Source organism: Lonchura striata, chromosome 4, assembly GCF_050655825.1.
Source record: "Lonchura striata isolate lonStrDom1 chromosome 4, ASM5065582v1, whole genome shotgun sequence".
NCBI lineage: Eukaryota > Metazoa > Chordata > Aves > Passeriformes > Estrildidae > Lonchura > Lonchura striata.
The window spans coordinates 20,292,572-20,311,928 of NC_140706.1; the positions used below are offsets into that span (position 1 = coordinate 20,292,572).

At 33.7% G+C, this 19,357-nt stretch overlaps 1 protein-coding gene across 8 annotated transcripts in view; it reads left to right on the plus strand.

Moving 5' to 3' along the window:
- Positions 1-19,357, plus strand: part of PCDH7 (protocadherin 7) — a 263,099-nt gene that overhangs the window by 47,516 nt on the left and 196,226 nt on the right. For 4 of the 8 annotated variants that reach the window (XM_031504566.3, XM_085577769.1, XM_085577770.1 and 1 more), the window contains exon 3: positions 5,093-5,152. The exons of the other annotated variants lie outside the window; for them this stretch is intronic. In XM_031504566.3, coding sequence (XP_031360426.2) covers positions 5,093-5,152 — 60 coding nt within the window. The remainder of the gene's footprint in view (positions 1-5,092; positions 5,153-19,357) is intronic. 8 annotated transcript variants of the gene reach the window in all.

Consider the following 19,357-nt stretch of genomic DNA (forward strand, 5'->3'; position numbering starts at 1 on the left):
GGTAAATATTCCTGCCTGGTTTTAAGCCACTGCTACATTTACTTCAGAGCTTTAAGAAAGCAAGTGGGAAGAGGAGATGTGATTACTCTTCATAAATATATTGGGAATAAATATAAACAAAACTTATTAAAGAGTAATATTGCCATAACAGCAAATATGTACCACTAAATGTTTAGTTTAGCAACCAAAACAAAAAAAATTCAACTCTCTGAGATTGAGGTAACACAAAAATATCTTGATAGTTTTGAAATGGAACTTCATCCATTTAGAATAATACAACTACACAGATATTTTCCTTCCAGTAAGTTTGTGTATTCCTAAGAAAAGGGAAAAAGAAAACAACAACAAAATGTGGGCCATGCTTTTAAGGCCTCAGTTCCATAATGATGGATTAAACTGTTAGTAGCATTATCTACACCAGGATTAAGCTATGTTCTGTCAGCTGTTTAAGGAGCAGCACAAACTTCTCAGTGTGAGGTTTGCAGCAACAGAAGCATCTAAGGATATCAGAACTTGTGCTTCTGTTTTTCTGTGAACCTTATTTTTATTGACATGGCAGTATTGTTCAGTTTTTTAGGAGGTCCAGAGCTTCTGTGGCTTGATTGTAATAAATAACTTAAATAATGATCATTCCTGTCATTGCAGTGCTTCTTACTGCAGTACATCAATAAGCAAGGTGACTGAATTTTGATAAATGTTTTACATAATTTGAATGCAAACTATATGAAAGTTTGCATTACTGGGACTTTTTAGGGAGATTAATACTATGCTATCCCACTCTGTGCCTTCAAAATACAGTTACCAAGTTATTATATTTCTGAATATGATCTACCTAAGTCAATGCATATGTACTGAAGATAGAACAATAGTATCTTTTTAGTGGATTGTAATGAAGTTCTGCATTTCAGGAATGGAAATCATTCTGCTAAATAGTATTAAGGAGGCAATTTTTAAAATTACTTCTGCTTCTGTGAGAGTGGATTAGAGAGTTAAATAGAATATATTTTATTTTGGTTTTCATTCCTACCTACTACGAACATGCTTATCATTAATTTACAATATTTTGGGTTTGTTTAGAAAGAACTGATTCCTAAACATTTAAGTAGATGTGATTTTTTTAAAATTCTAAATTCTTTATTTAGTGGGGATGAATTAATTATTTTCAGGACAATCGCATGCTCACAGTTCTTCCATCTATAACTGCTGTTATGAGCCAGTGGTCCTCTAGAGTTTAACATCAAGTGACATATGTCACCTTATTATTGCAAAATGTGACTATGAAAATAACATAAGTGGTGGGATTTGATAGAGTTGTAAATGTTCAAAAGTCATTTATAAGCATAGTGTGAGGAGGAAATCAATAAGCCAGAAAGTTTGTAAAGATAACAGATGATAGACATTTATTTTATCAATTTTAAGCTTACAATGATGGGTTAAGGGGATAATTTTTTATTTGATTTGGCATTTTGTTTGGTTTTTTTGTTGTTGTTTTGGTAAGAACTAAAAATATTTGTTTTGATGGACTTGATTTATATAGCATGCAAGACTCAGAAGCAGTCACAGGAAAAATATGACAAATTTAATTTAAATGAGATTAGATGAGAATACAATCACATTAGACGGTGTACTAACCGTAGGTGTGTTTCCCTTTAAAACTTTTTCATAAACTTCACTTTTTGAAAACTTTTATTTTCAGGATTATTACCTTTTTATATTAATTTAGACCAAACCTATTACAGAAATTTTAATTATCAAAATCTATGCATCCCTTTGTGATCATGCGTAGAAGTCCTCATTAATTTCTTATTCATAAGAAACCTGCTCATGCGTTCCATTTTGCCTATTTTTTCCTATATATGGCCTTTACATATGTATACAAGTGGCACAACATAAAGATAGTGAATATTTCATTTACTGATACTTTTCTTTTATTTAAGAATATGAGAATTAGCTGCAGCACGTACATTTGAAAGAAATATATTCAATACACTTTTTATAGTTCCCCATATCCTATTTTGATTTCTGCCACAAACTGAAAATGAAGTTACATGTGTATAAGAAGTTTAAAAATAGGTTAGAAGTATCTTGTGAAATGTAACAGGAAATCTACAGAGATATAATTCTATCTGTGTTTTCTGTAGTGGGCAAAAATGAGCATGTTTTGCCTTTCAGTTCCATTCAAGAATGTTTCAAAAACTTGTAATCTGTCACATTTTTAATCATGTGCATATGTCAATCAGATGAATATATAATGTATATTGCAATCATAATATATTTACAGACAGAGATATATTTCTAAGAATAAAGTAAAATGAGTGGCAAACCCCCCCCACAATAAAACTGTACTTGCAGAAGTTAATAATTCTGAGTTTGCAGCAATATATTATGACTGGGATCACTATACTATGTTAAAGTGTGACTTCTCAATTATTTAATGAAAAATAATTACAATTAATAACAAATATTTATCACTAATACTAAAAGGTCGCTTCCCAATGGCAATGAATATGTAAGTTAAGGAAAAAGGAGAAACAGAAATAAAGATCCATAAATAAATTTGAGGTGGTTTATCTATTGCAGCATTGAAATTCTGGAAGCAATTTCCCATTGAAATATTCAGGAAAAATAATTTTAACCTATCAAGAAATTATGTGAAATTATGCCTATGATAAGCAAGTGTACTTGGTAGGTTATAAGAAACTTCTAGGTCTATATTTTAGTATTATGGACTGGATTAATGGAGAACTGCAAGCATGTTGCTTTTAACAACTGAAGTAGTGCCTATCAGTTCTTCATTTAACTTTGGAATATGTGCATTTTTGCAAAAGAAAATGGAAGGAGGAGCAAGACAGTAACATCAATTTCATGGAAATTAGCAAGATTCTTCAGCTGCCATAGAAAAATGGGGAAAACAGCACCTAATTTAACAGAGATTTGGGAAGAAAAGATAGTTTTCAAATTACTTTCCATCAATCATTCTGTATGGATGCATCTACTAATGACACAGAGCATGGGAATGTGATTTGGGTGTGAATTTGTCTTCAGTCTAAGTTTGGAGTCCTTCTGTACATATTTCTGAGCACCACAGAATCATTGGTTTGTCCCGGTATTGTCTTTAGATTGCCATGTAGCGTGTTGCACTGGAAGTGCAGGTGCAAGGCCTTCCATCAGTTTGCTCTCTGTGCCTGCAGTGCGTACCAAAGATTGGCAGGTGATGCAGGCTTTGTTGTTCATTAGGATGTAACATAATGAGGCTCAACAAACTGCACTGTCATCCTTCCCTTTGTATGCTGCATCAGGTGTACTGCAGGTAATATAGACACACACGCTGTCTTCCATGATTGCCTGAGATTTAATGTACTGCATTTGTGATAAAAAAGAATCAACATTTTGTCTCGTATGTGTCAGGTAATTTGTTTTGCTTGTTTAATCTTCTCTCTCACGATTATGATTTGATTTGTTAACTGAAAAAAACTAGTATCAGTATCTGTCATACGAGAAAGCTCTAATCATAGAAGGTATATGCTACATCTGTGAATACTTTTTGCCTCAGAAATATCTTATGAATGCACCAGATGCTCACAATGGTGTTTATATTTTTCAGAAAGTTATTTAAAGTACATGTTAACAGGTCCCTGTTGATTGCATACTGGACAAGTTTACTATTCCAGTGAATATTCAGGAATACTCTCCTAGAAGTTAGCAAAACTTAATTTTTATATAAATTTTAGCAACTGTTAAGCTAGGAATTTTGAAGTACTCAAAGAACTTAAATGAAAAGTACATATAGATTGATAAAAATAGGTAGGTAGGTAGGTAGGTAGATACATTACCTGTATTTTTATTGACTGTTTTAGCCTATTTAGTGTTTTGTCCAGTTAATTCAGTGTAAATTGAATGAAGAGATTTGGTTGGTCATGATGAAGAATTTCAGTGAGGTGTAAATGTATTTCTTCTGCAACAAAACCAGAATGTTTTGCTTGCTTGTCCCAAATATTTAGATTGAGGAACAAACCTTATTATTTGAGGACATTTAGGACTCTTTGATGGATAATGTTCATAGAGGAAAAGATGTTTCATAGACATGTTTGACATTGCTATCCTACTTTTGTGTAATTTGGATTTAAATTTACATGTGTGTAACAGATTAGAATAAATAATTCATTAAAATAAGGATGCAGTAGTCAGTGATGTAAAATAAGTATAAATTATTCATAATTCAATAGTACTGGAAAAGCTGAAAAGAGTGATAAAAGCCAACCAAGACATGTTATATAATCACCAAGAATGGGTTAATATTTTTTTGTGTAAATGACCCATTTCCAAATGATATTTTAAGTCCTGTTTCTGAAGAATATATTGGTCAGAGACTGTTTATCCTAAATGTGCAAGTATATTTAGTGTCTCATTTCCTTCACAAGCATATTGATCAGAGTGAGTCAAAGGAAGAAGAGTCTTCCATAGTTCTCCATTTTCATGTCCACCTTAGAGTAAGATAGTTGATACCTGGCATTTTGAACATGTAGATGTTCATAGGACTGTCACTGTATGTTGTCCTTCAAATCTGGCTTGTTCACTCCATTTTATCTGGTGGTTGGGTGAGGGAGATGAAGCGCAAAAGGAGTTGCCTGTTTGTTTTCTTGTAAAATGCCCATTTTTTTGCTTCTTTCAACTCTCTGTACTGCACTATTACCCCATCATTTAATGGAGAAGAGTTATGCTCACCACTGATACCTGAGACATCTATATCATTTTCTACTCTGTCTGCAGTAACTCTGAGTAAAAAAAGGAAGAAATTATAAATCACTCCAATTTGTCTATAATTTAAAAACAGCCTGTTTCTGGGCATAGTTTACTTAATTCCTTCTTTTTCTTAAGAAATATGAAACAGTATGCTTCTGTACATGTCTGTATGAAACAGACAGTTCTAACTGTATTTGCTGACAAAATAGTTATTCTATGCAATATGTTTGGATCTAAGGCAGAGAAGAGAAATTTTTTGCTCACTAGTAAGATCCACAGTAGAGGATAAAGTTAGCCAAACCCTACTCACATCCCAGTAAGCAGACATATATTTCTGTATTTTTTGTAGGTGGATACGGTGCAGACTACGCAGCACCCTGGCCACATTGAGGAATCATGTAAAATGAATGTATGTGCTCGTAAGTGAATTATTTATGAATTGACACTCCAACTCTAAGGAACGTTGGATCACAAAATCCATGAACACTCTTTACTCTTAATGTTAAGACATTGATTCCCAGGGGGCAGGGTTACTGCAGAACCAAGTGGACCTTTAAAGGAAAGCAATTAGAAAAAACAAAACAAAACATGATAAATCATGATGAAAACCACTTGAAACAAGAGATTCAGGTTACATTTTGGATGCATTTGGAGAGACATTAAATGGAGAATGCAAAGAAGAAAGAATCCAAGACAGGAAAACAAATGGTACATAGAAAGGTTTGGTAAGCAGAACTGATCGTAAGCGGAAGAAGAGGATCAAATACCATCTAATTCAGGAGTATGAATAGGATGAAAACACTCACAATTTTCTTCCTTGTTGCATCTTTGAAAGGACTGAGATTTGATTAGATGATTTGTTGAATTAGTAACAGGGAGTTGAGTGTGAACAAGGTTGAATTTTCAGTGTTTGAATCAATGAAGTATTTGTGGTTTGCTGAAAAAAAAAAAACCAAAAAACAATCCTGACAATATGCTAGATAAACAAAGAAAAAATATACCTCAGGACTGGAATTCTGGAAATCCAGAAAGAGTCTTAGTATTTGAAAATCTTTGACCTGCTCAGGGACATGAGACAGTGTGGAAAATGATTCAAGTCAAGTGGCATTGGGGCCTTCAGATTTTGCTGAGAGAAATGGCTCTCAAAGGAAGTTGAGGTAGATACAAAGAAGAAACTAAACATGCTAAATGACTATCAGAAAATAGGGAAATCAACAATCACATGGTGAACATAGTTTGGTTTCTAAAGACAACTGAATTCACTTGGCTAGAGTGCTCCAGACTAGAATAATTGTACCAGAGATTGTACAACTGCCAGTATCAAAACCATATATGCAGAAAATCTCTAACTCTGCAGTCACTACTAAGCTATACACATCACATAAAAACAAAGACTATAGTGCCAATTCCAATTTTATATTGTGTGTGTGTATATATACATACACTGATTTTTATATTCATTTTATATATGTATTTGGATATTACTATATATATCAGATTATGATTTAGAGAAAGGCTGAATATTTTCTCCTAAATAATTTATTTAGTCATATCCTTCATCAAAAGAAGCAGCAAAAGAGGATATTTGAAGAATAATTTTCCAACAAGGTCTTTTTCTTAGGAATAAAGCATTACTTCAGCCCACTGAAGTTTGTGATGTAAATCTGGTATAGCTGTGTGAGAAAATGACATTATATTTGTAACAAGACTGTATTTTGTGTTTTGCCTTTATAGTATGTCTTTTCAACTGTATGAGCAAAAATGCCGAAAAGTACTTTTTCTCTCCTGATTGTTATGTGTTTTTGTCTGAATTAGCTCATCCTTTGTGTTTATCCCTTCAAAACTGATAGTCTGCCTCTGTTTCTCATTTGGAGTAATTAGTTCTGAGTGGAGGAATTTATGATACAGTAGGGGCTTTGACCTCCTTATTGTACTGAGATATGTTATCAAACTTCAAAGTCAGTAGGCTGCTACCACATTGATTTTGTTTTCTGTGAACAAAATCAATGAGCAAAATTAAAATAAAAAAATCAATTTTTTCATTTTTGAATTGATTCAGGTTTTCTGCATGGACATTGTTTATTTAAACTTGATTGCTAGTCTGGAACTTTAGTAATTCTGCATAAAATAAATTATTAATAAAATAAACCAAGAAAATTACGATTAAGCCATACAGGAATAAGAAGGAAAAAGATGCAAAAGAGATCAAGAAAAACACAGTTTTTGATTGGAATTCATTGTTTAAGAACATCAGGGAACTATAAAGATTGGTACCAACGTCTTTGTCAAAAAAAAAAAAAAAACCAGCACAGAGGTTGCTTCTTTTGAGTTTTCTATCCCTTTTCTTTAGTTCAATTGATGCTTAGAAATGGTGTATGAAATACCTGCAGTCCATGGACCATATTTTGTGAGAGCATTTCAGAGCATTTGCAAATCTTACCTAAAAATGAGAGAAAAAAAAGGAAAAAGCCACCAAAACATTTAAGACTTAACATTTTGCAGAAATGAATGCACTAAGTATGCAAATATATTTGTGAAATATTCAGCCCTTTTCTGAATAAAGACATTATCTTAGAAAAAAAATTCAATGTGGAACATGTAAAGGCATTGTTAAGTACCTCTGATCAGATTCTTATCTCAAATATAGCAATTTTATTTCAATAAAATTATTCTTCAATGGGAAATAAAATCAAAATTGTGTCTTCTGTCTTTGTTGCAATTTCATTCTTCTGTATTTAATTTTCTGGTCAGAAGCAATTGTGAAGAAAGAACCCTTAAAAAAAATTGTGGAACTACTGTAATTTTCAGATTTCAGACAGTTTAGCAGTCAAGCAATTTGTATGGAATAAAAGCACTTTTATATTGCCTCCTCCTACAACACCAGTGAGGAAAGGGCAGCAAAACAGTGGGAGACCAAATGAAGAGTTTTTTCTTCTGTTATATCAACTTGCAAGATACTGGGAGCTTCAGAATTGCAAGTGGTAATATAGCTTTTATGAACTATTTCTTTCCTCTTTGCCTCCTACAGCTGCTTCATTGTTGGGTAGTGTCTTTTTTTATGTCAGAATGAAGGAGTGAAAGATATTTCTGACAAGTAACATTCTACTATCTGTTTGCTGTTGTCCTGCTTGGATGAGAGAAAAAATACATCCATCTGACTCTCATTTTCCTGTACTTTAGGAAGAGGTCAATTTAGAGCTTTTAAAGCCAAATCTGAATTGTCTTATTCATATGACCAGGCCAAATATATCCAGAGTTTTCTTGTTTAAGTAAAGACCATTCTTTCTCCAGTATCTCTTTATTTTCCATTGTTTTATACAATAACACTAAAGAACAAGATATGTCAGTAGAAAATTATCAGACAAATTGTGGTATGCAATTTTTTCAGCTAGTTACAAAACAAATTAGATAAATTATTAATAGGAATATTATATGAAATGGAAACCAGTGGGAAAAGGAATTAATGGTACAAGATCTCTTTTTCTCTTCTTAATGATTCTACTTCTGGTGAATGTTTACTATCACAATTTGTAGAGACACTCTCAGTGATGACAAACACAATTTTACATATAAATGATGCAGGAGAAATGGCCTTTGCAGTAGTATTCAGATTGCTAAACTATCTGTCAAACCTAGACTAAAGGATTAAATTAAGTAAACTTGCACAACCCAGATCACACTTTAGTCTCAGGGTGAACAACACAATTCAATTCAAGTAAATTGTTTTTGCAAAGGCTCATAAACAATTTAAAATCTTCACCTGAGATTTCTCAAGCTTATAAAGAAACTGTCTCTTTTTGCAAGCTTCATATAGACACATAACAACAGATTCTTGGATTCATCCACTCGCCATTTAAAAAGTCGGGGAATCCATGCTTTAACCCATTACTCATTTTACTCTTTGAGTGTCATTCAATAGACTGAATTTTGCTGAGCTAGTAAAAGATAGCTTTGTACTCTCAAATGCACCCGCTGTATTTAAATTTCCAATGTATACTTGATTATGCATTCTTACAAACTCAGTATTATCTCCCTTTTCATTGGGAAAAAATTAAGCTATTGTGCTTGCAGACATTATATCTGACTTTTGACATTTCATTTAGGGAAAATTATAAATATGTGAAATGCTGTTCCATCTTCTATTTTGTTCTCAATATATTACCAGAATCTACATTAAGAGATGATGAGTATGACAAATGTTTTAAACCCTTTTTATCACCATGAACTTGACTACAATTTCATTGCTTAGCATTAAGCTCTTTGTTTTTGTTGGAATGTGTTCCTGAAATATCAAGAAGCCACAATCAAATTCTATTCTCCAACATACCCCAGTAGATTATAATTTCAGCAGTGAGTTTTCCTTTGATCTGCAGTTCCTAGGAATGGCATCTATCACAGGAAACCAGTTTGTTGCCCTTTTGAAGGAATTTATGGTGTTAATGAGGAAGAAAAAAGAAAAGGTTTGTTATGACTTCTGGCAGTTACATTCAATATTCTTCAGTGGTGGAATTCAAGAAAGGCATTAATGTTTCTACATTTAGTTTAAAATTAATTACCTTCCAAATCAGATTAGTTTTCACATTCAAACAGTCTTAGTCTATCCCAGTAACACTATTTTGACTAGCAAGCGCCAACCAGGCTAATTAAAAGAATTCAATTTTTTATTATTTACACATATAAATACTATATTTGCTTATATATTATCTATGAGAAATATGACAGAGAAAAATGGATTTTAATAAACCTGATTATGCACTATAGCCTATTTTATCAGACTTAATTATCTGTTTGTGTTACATTTTGCAGAGTTTTTATTCTGGAAAGCAGGATTTTGAATTGGCTTTTGACATAAAATAAACTTTCGTTAAATTGTGAAACCATATGCAGACAATTGTTTCTGGATAAAAGGTATCACTTCTTGAATATTGTCTAGAGAAATTTTATTTTAGCAAATACGAGCAAAAGAGTAGTATATAAACTAATTAAACTAATAAGAAGTATGGGCAGAGTTTGATATCATAAATGTCCATCTGCTTTTCTCTTTTAGTCTTAGAATAATGATCATTTTCTTCTGCTATCCAGCCCTATATTGTGAGAATGGTAGAAGCACACAGGGAGTAAAGATACCTCTAGCCAGTCTCAGCTTTCACCTGTAAGAAGGGAGTTAGCCAGTTACACAGGCATAATTTTAACAGTTGAATTATGAATATGCTAAAGTTTGGCATCTCACTTAGATGCATAGTATCACAATCAGTAGGATGTAGGCACAGTGGGCATCCTTTCATTCAGCCTAAGTTGTTTTTCTAATATTTAGGATGAAATATTTTTGGTGTCTCTGAGAGTCTATAGAGAGACTCAACCTCAGAGGAATTTTATGCATTCAAGCTCAAAATCTTTCTGCATCTAATGTCAGTTAACATGGAACAATTTTAAGTAGAAATGTCTCATCACACTTGGTTTGTTTTAGCATACATCTAATGATAGAAGACTGTATGTTTGACTTTACTGATGTCACAACACCATTTCTATGGAAGGGCAGAAAATCAGTCTACCTGTTGAAGGGCTAGAAACAAGAAAATTCAGTCTCTGTTCCTAGATCTGCCACAAGTACCCACTTCTTTGGGGTTACACCCATAAAAAGGGTGATTTTCATTGTCTCAGTCAGAGAAAATTTTTTGATTAATTTTTTTTTTTGGTGAATTTTTCAGAGTAAATCCTTTTTTTGCTTAACAGCAATGAGTTACCTCCTGGACAAAGTGTTCGAAAGAGATATTAACTTTCATCACTATGTATATGGGACAGTTACACACACACACACATACACACACACACACACATATATATATACATACATATATATATATATATATATATATATATATATATATATATATATACTTCAGTGCACTTTTGTCAAAAAAATGCTTTAGATTTAACCATGCTGCAATTAAGAAAAAAAAATTGCAGGTTACATTTTTTATGCTTAAAAATTCAAACATTATTAAAATTTATTATTACATTTATATTTTATGTTGATTTTGAATATAGTATTTAATGACTGTGAAATATGAATATATTGGCATGGTTAGTGGGTAAAGTCTTTCAACAAATTGGAGAAAACACATGGAAAAAATAGTATTGTGAAACCATTGATTATATACTCAGTGCTGGTAGTGACACAATACATGAGCTTTGTCCTGAGAAGCTTACATTATAAAGAGAAAACTAGACAAGCTGAGGGAGATTCAGTGTTTTTCTTGTTGCCTTCATTCTGCTTCCATCCCTTATTTTGAAATACTCCCCAGGGACCACATTAAAAAGTTGTGAATTAAAGCTCCAGGGAGCCTGAAAGAAGCAGCTATAGGCAGTGTTGTGGAATAAAAAGAGTAGACTTCCTGATGCAATTAGTCAGGTGTTTCCTATGCACAAGAGAGAGTCACAGTGCAAGGAAGATGGTGAAAGGAGAATGAAAATTGTACAGTTACATTTGCTGTAAAATTTACGTCATGTCATGACACCATGTCATGCTCAGCCTGTTTTTCAGATGCTTAAAAGTATGTGAAACCTGAGCACCTTGCAGTGATAAGGAGTTGATAATTGCTGGTTACCTGTTGAGTTCAGTTTTTGATCTTTCAGGGAAGATCAGTTTGAATATTTTTGTTAATCTTGAACAAAGATTGTGCCTTTCTCATGTACAGACATTGAATCATTCCTAAAGTTACTTGAATGGATGCAGGGAAGTAAACCAAATAAAATCTCTATATACTACCTCTAGTTTTCCTCTATTTTTCTTACATTGGTGATGTTGATTTCTGGCATAAATATTAAAGTAATGAAAAGGTAAAGACATAGCGGCAGTAATAATAAACTGGATTTAATTTTTTTATCTCCCATTTAAAAAGCAAATTTAATTTTTAAATATAGCATTAGAATTTGAATATGACACAATCTCATTTTGTATTGTGTTGTGGAGCACTTCTGTGCAGCCTTCTGCACTTTGCTTTTAGTCATTCTCCCTGAAAGTAGAACTGTCAGTGAGCAGTACCATACAGATTTTGATTTCACTTGAAAAGTTATTTTGGATAGGACAATTTTTGAAAAATACATACTATTTTTATACATGTCTTTAGGGTGATTTTTATATTAATTTTTTTGTACCTTTGATTGAGTTTGTGGCTTATTTTAATGCATTTCAAGTAAAAAGTGCTTTCAGAAAATAGGATTTCTAACTGGGAGGTCAGACACTAATGTCAGAATCTCTTCTTTACAGAATTCATTACTGTAAGTAATGATAGAAGATGATACATTAGCAAGTCTTGAAACAAGGCAGAAGATTTTTGCCATTTAGTCCATTAACTTTCTAGACTCCTCTTGATATTTTTTTTTAGATTTCTGCTAATATACAATATATGCATACAACAGAACATATTTCTATCTTATCGCCTACTTCAATAGAGGCTGCAATTATACCATGAGCTCCATTAATTTCAAAGGAATTATCTGTTTACTACATAGAACTGGGAAGTGGGAATTGGGGATCTTGTTAATGACACTGACCTACTATCCTGGGATGAAAGAAGCCACCTTAGATCTCTGCGCCTTGACTGTCTGGCATGTTAAATACATGTAGGACTTACATTACAGTATATTATAAGAATTGTTTAACTAAATTCTATCCATAATACATGAGTGTCAATGGGAATTTGCTGATTTATGCCCTAACACAAAATTTACGGAAACTCTTTACCTGCACATGTGCAGTTTTTATATGTTGAAGTAAAAAAAATTAGAATGTTGAGGTCTGGCATAACAATTTCAGCTTTGCCATTGTCAGAAATTTTTTCTCCTATTAATATGATGGGGACAAAAAGGCAGATAATTGTCCTTAAAATGTAACCATTTCATTTTTGGCATAATTTATTGAACCTTTCTCTTATAGTGCACTGACTCTGCTGGATTTCTGGTGTTCTGGCCATGTTGAACTGCACCAGGAGAGACTTATAATGACTATTATAGTTCATGTAGGAAATAGTGTTGAATTTTCAAAAATCTTTCCTATTACTTACTCCAGTGTAATCACATCTTTGAAACAATATGACCCTTTAGTGTAACTACCAGACAGGTGGACAGATGGCTATCCACGTCTTGCAATAACCAGTGTGAATTCAGCCACAGGTGGAAAGATTCTGGGCATCTGTATCATCTCTCTGGCTTAATCTGTCTCTCAGGGCCTGTACAGATGCACTAGCTGCTTCTCTACATGCCATAACTAGGAAAGATAAGGCAATTGGAATTCTTGTCCCCAGATATGGATATCAGTGGCTTCAACAAGACTGGAGTCATAACTCACTGTGTGAACTTCATGATTTTTTGCACATCAATAGACTTTATGTTGCACATATCTAATACCTCATTGTATATATCCAAACTTTTATAATACTTTGCAGTACTGCATTTAAGGACAGAATATAAATAAATATGGCAAATCTCTATATTTAGGAAAAAGTAGAGTGAAAACATTACCGGAAGAAGTCATACTGTTTAAAAAAAGTGGAAGATTAAATTATCATTAGATCTTTTGATACTAAATTCTAGAGTCCATTGAAATTCTGCTGAAGATATTTGTACTTTGTGTGGATAGAATGACTGCCAATCATTCTTCCCTTATCTATTATCTTATTCAGATTAATACTGGTAAGCTTGAAAAATCATAAGTAGCTTTAGCCACTCTGTAATCTGCTTTTAATAAAAATAGGAATAGGAATAGGAATATAGCCCATATGGTAACCTGGATGATCTATCTTGAATTATTTCTGGGATAAGATCAAATACATACCTGAGTTTTGGTTACATACCCAATCTATAATTATTTTCATTAAAGAATAAAATCTCCTTTAAATACACTTAGGCTGAGGCCATCTGTTACTTTCATAAACCCTAGAACCTCATCCTAAGTTTTTATACTGAATAAACCTACACTATCTTACCATGGAGGTCATAACATCAGAGGAGGCAGTTGTGAGATGAGCTTGGAGTGCTACATATTGGAGTGAAAGGATGAACAGCATTTGACTTTTAAAACACTTCTGACTCAAGGAAGTAAAAGGAAAATGCAAGTCAGTGATTTCAGGAGGGTTTGAATCAGGATTTAGTGTGGTAAACTGTCAAATTGTCTGGTGTTATATATGACTAGGTGAGCATAAAGAGTATGCTACTTCATAGAAAAGACTTCCAAATAATCATATCAACATATAATAGAAAAATAAAATACTTTGTATTTTTACTAAGCAATGGGTTTCTATTAATTGAAAGAGTAGGTGATTTCAGAGAGAGAGAAAAGAGTTGATTTAAAAAAATCTAATATTAACTCCCTATTGGGGTTTCAGACTTGTGTTTAAAACAATAGTCCTATGTTCCTGTTTCTGAACTAGTCATTAAGAAGAATATACAGCAGACAAATCATAATTTTGACTTCCCTTTAAAATTATGGATCCATATTTGTATTACACTGTCAAGAGACTACTACAGCTGCTTAAAAAGCCTTGCTTCAGCAGTGAAAAAGCAGCATATCATGTACTAAAGCTAACAGCAAGCATGCAAATCTTAAAATGATTTATCACCAGGGTAGTGTTGGGGCATTTCTAAACCAGAGGGTTCCAATCAAGCTGTGTGAAGTCTGTAGTGATACAAAGGAACATTTTTTTGATTGTCAGAAGGTGCTATGGGCTCAAAGTTTGCTCCTGCATTTCAATGGCAATATGAAATGCTGTGAAAATACAGAATCTTAATATGTATAAAATTCCTCATATTATTTTTATCCTTGTAGGCACCAGACAGTTTAAAATACAAGAAGTAATTACATTTCCTTAAACTGTTTTATTAAAGTTGCTTCTGTGACAATTGTTTGTTGTGGTGTAACAATAGCATCACATTCCTTGGAGTAATATGTGAGAATTGGATAACATAATGGACTTCCAGGGCCTTTGTGAAACACCATTTTTTTTGTTATTAAATAAGTACCAGCCTGTGTATTTTTGTATTAAATAAGTACCAGCCTGTGTTTGTAGGTTAATATATGCATACCATTTGGAATGTACTTAGTGACATTATGTAATTCACAGATGCTTTATTATTCAAAGTACTGTGCATTCATAGTTCTCTGTAGTCACTATTGTGCAAAAAAATCTAATGAGGGAGAGTCTGTGTGTATTGCTACTTTTTTAGTCTTTTTAAATTCTCATTCACTCATTCACAACAGAGGGATGTGGTACCCTTTCCTGCATCTTGACTCATAGAGTGGAAAGGATTAAAAATATGGATTTCTCATTCACACATTGTGTGTGTTTATTTCCCATTGTGAAAATACAGGGTAGGACACAAAAAATCCCAAAATCTTACCTTTCCACTGTATTTGGATTTTCTCTAATTTATCTATTTGAGAGGAGATGGTTAGTCTAAGTATTAGATAAGGATTTTACGTGCAGATTTTATAGACATTAATGAAATCACACTGTTACAGACAGAAGTGAACTAAAGAAAAATGAGAAAGCTCCTCAGTTGCTGTTGTTGTTATCTTAAATCATATTAGAAATGCCTTCTCCAGCTGGTTTACCAATTCACTTTCCTTGATTTCATCATTTGATCAGCACCAGACCTCTAGCTGATGAAAGAGAAAGTCCTTGTTACTGATTGCAGTGGCATTAATCATTTTCTATTAATAAAAACCCATAGTGTCTCAGTGCAGTAGTTCTGCTGGAGACCTAATAAATCATAAGAATTAAAAGATCTTCAAAAATCCTTACTGGAATCAGATTTTTTATTTAGAATTCTGATGCCCCTTTTTTTAAACCTCTTTCTTTGTTTTCTTATGAGTTACCTTCTTTTTTTTTTTTTTTTTTTTTTCCCCTGTGACTAATGCATTCTTCATCACACATTTTTGAACCAGCTTTTATCTTTGTACTTGCTTGGTTGGACTTTTTGGACTGTGTAACCATAAACCCTTAAATTGTTTTTTTTTCTATAACCATATTTATCATTATTTTATTGCGTGTTATATTATCCTTTTAATTATTACAATGAAATGTAGCAATTCACTTGGTAAAAAAATATTCTCACTTAAACATTCAGTTCTTTAGATTTAGCTTGTGTGTTTTTATATACAGTGGCAACTTCTTGGGATTGTGTTTTTTTCCTTTTTCCTTCTGGTTCTCTATAGGGAATTATTCTTCCCTGGAAATGCTTTTGGTGAAAATTGAATCTCCCTGTGTTTAAGTTCCCTGGTGTACAGGTCTGTCATCTCTAACTACCTGACTTTGTGGAAAAGAAAGGTGTAGTCCTATGTAGTTTAACCTATCTCTGACTAATATCTTGCAGGAAAAACCAGTTTACAATGTTCCAGCTTTTTTTGTTGAGCTAGTGATAGCCTTACCTTTGCAGAGTCTGGGATCAGTATTAGGAAAGTAAATACTTGAATAAAAAAACTCACACTTTTGTAAATGAAGTACTTTTCCACTTAGTGTTTTGAAACTATGCTTTCAATGTATTTAATATTCAGTCATGCACATTGAAGTTCTATTTATTTATATACCACTGCAGTAAATACACAAGTAAAGCCCTTTAGAGCACAACATAAACTTCAGTCAAAATGCTGATAAGGAGAGTGCTGACAAACCCAAAGAACACAAAGACTAGTGTAAAATGTGTGGCAGAGATGGAAAAGTCAAGTTTATGTCACATTTAAGAAGAGTTAGTGTAAGAAGCCATTAGGAACGTGATTTTTTTTCTAAATTACCCATGTCCAATGACCTTTATTAATGTGAAACATGATCCTGAAAATATCCTTCATTCTGTGCTATTATTCTGGCCTCCCATGACTGTGTTAGTGATTGGCAAGCTGTAGTCTTCATTCTGGATGAAGTTACAATATTCCAACTTTGTTTTCAGAGCTGTGTCACCTTTGTAGTATTTTCTAATACAACTTTGATAATGAGATGGTTGGGTCCAAAGCCCCACTTTGAAGTCTAGCAGTGGTCTATGTTTAAAATTTTTAGGACAGAACTTGCTGAACTTGCTGTTCTTACTGAATAGAATCGGCAGAAAACATAAAGCATTCACTGTTCATTTTGATTCGACTTGCAAAATGTATGAAATGTCATATGAATGATGTCTTGGCAAAATAGCTTACATAGTCTCCCAAATGGTGAAAAAGGCCTTTTTTGGAGCTCCAGTGGATAGCTCAGAACTCTTCCTGAAAGCAGACAATGTAATTAATTCTAATTATGTTCTCTGCTTCAGTTTTTGTTGGCTTTGTGAAGAATAATGGATTAAGGTTTTTAATGGTTTAATATCTAAACTTGAGAAGCAACTGAAAATATTTGATTAATTCCTATTTTACAAAAGAAAATATTAAAATGTCTTTTCCTTGTGGACACTGGTCTTTTCTAGCTGTTTAGTTCACTCCCCCTCATGTCAGAGTTGGTAACTGGGTGTTAATCTTACTCGGGCAGATTGATACCATCTTTACACTGTACAAGGGCACCAAGCAAATTTCCAGTCATGGAAATCTTATTATCATACACAGGAGCAAGACAGGAGTTAGAGTCTGTGTCTGGTTCTTTGTCGGCATGATAGCAATTTCCAGATTTAGATCTGATGAATATAAATGGACAAGAATATGTATTCTACACAATGTATAAAGCAAAATGCCCAGGGCAAACTAGCTGCTGTTTGGTTTTATATGGAAGAAAATATAAAAAGCAGCAGTTAGCCTGTTTTTGTCCCTCTAGAATTTCTCCTACATTCACTAAGGTCACCTATTGGAGACAGTCTGGAATTTTTCTGTTTCAGATTTTTCTTTTTATATATGTAGAGAACATTGTAAAGAAAGAATACAAAGAGAAGGATGAGACAGCTGATATCTTGAAACTGGACTGCTCACTGTAATGCCAAAGATAGGTGTAAAAATACAAATAATGAACAAAGATCAACAAAGAGTTCTCTAAAGGGAATAATTTTTGCATTTTGTAACTAGGTTCCAGCTACAGAATTAAAGAATAGTTAGGGTTGTGAGTGACCTCCAGAGATTACAGGGTCACTTAGAGCAGGAACTCATCCAGGTGGGTTTTGAATGTCTCCAGAGAGGGACACTCCATGACCTCCCTGGGCACCCTGTTCCAGGGCTCTGCCATCCTTAGTGTAAAGCAGGTCTTCCTCCTGTTGAGATGGAATTTTTTGTATTTTATTTTATGATCATTGCTTCTTGTCCTTTCACTGGCACCACTGGAAAGAGTGTGCCATCATGCTCATGATACCCAAGTTTAAAATGTTTGTACATATTGATGAGGTCCCCTCTCGATCTTCTATTCTGTAAACAGGCCCAGTTCCCACAGTCTATCCTCATAGGAGAGATGCTCTTGATCCCTCATCATCTCTGTGGCCTCTGATGAGCCCTTGCCAGTAATAATTTGTCTTTCTTGGACTGTGGAGATCAGAATAGAGCCCAATACTTCAGATGTAGCCTGTAGGACAGAGTAGAGTGGGAGGATAATATCCCTAGGCTTTCTGGCCACACTCTTCCTGTTGTGCTTTGGGACTGGCCCTCCTGCCTGCAATGGCATTGCCAGCTCATGGTGACCTTGTCACCCACCAACACTCTCGGGTTCTTCTCTGCAGACCTTCTCTTTACAGATTTCCCCCAACCTGGGCTGGCACTTAGGATTATTCATCCCCACGTTCAGGACCCTACGCTTACTTTGGTTGCACTTCAATAGGTTTCTCCCCAACCAGCCCTCCAGCCTTTCAAGGTCCTGCTGAACAGCAGCACAGCCTTCAGGTGTATCAGCTATTCTCCCCATTTTGTATCATCAGCAAACTGGCTTAGGCTACACTCTATTTAGTCCAGGCTGCTGATAAACAAGCTGAAAAAGGCTAGATTCAGTACTGACCCCTGGGGAGCAACACTGCTTATGAGTCTCCAGATGGATTCTGCTTCACTGAATCTGCTCATGACTCTCTGAGCTCTGCCATTCAGCCAATAATGCCATTTAAATGGAGGATGCTGAAAGAAACTTACCTGATTTGAAACAAATAACTAGACCCTTCACATAAATATTCCATTTACCTGCATGTTTGAATGGGGAAGCTGGAAAGACCCTCTTCTGTGGTGCAAAATCAGTCAAAACACAATGAAGATTTAAAAACTAAGCACAAAAGATTTTATTAATTTTTATATAACATATTTTTTTAACATGTGTTAAATTAAAAATCTAATACAATGAATGTCCTAAAGTGAGCACAAAACTAGAATTCCTTGACTTCGCTTCACTGGGATGAATTCCAGCCTATAAATCTAAATGTATTATACACAATGTGATGTATGAGGGATAAGGGGATGAAGCCCTTCAGTGTACACTTAGATATAAGAAAACAGTAGAAAAGAACTAAAGAGGACTTGGTTTACATAAACTAGGTGTAAGAAAATTAAAACTCATTGATGCACATTCTGTAAATGTTTCATACTTAATTCTGCCAGTGTTTGTTATGTTTGTCTTTCTATCCATATGTTATATTTGATTTCTATCCATAAGACAAAGTAGCTGTTTTAATTGTTATGAAT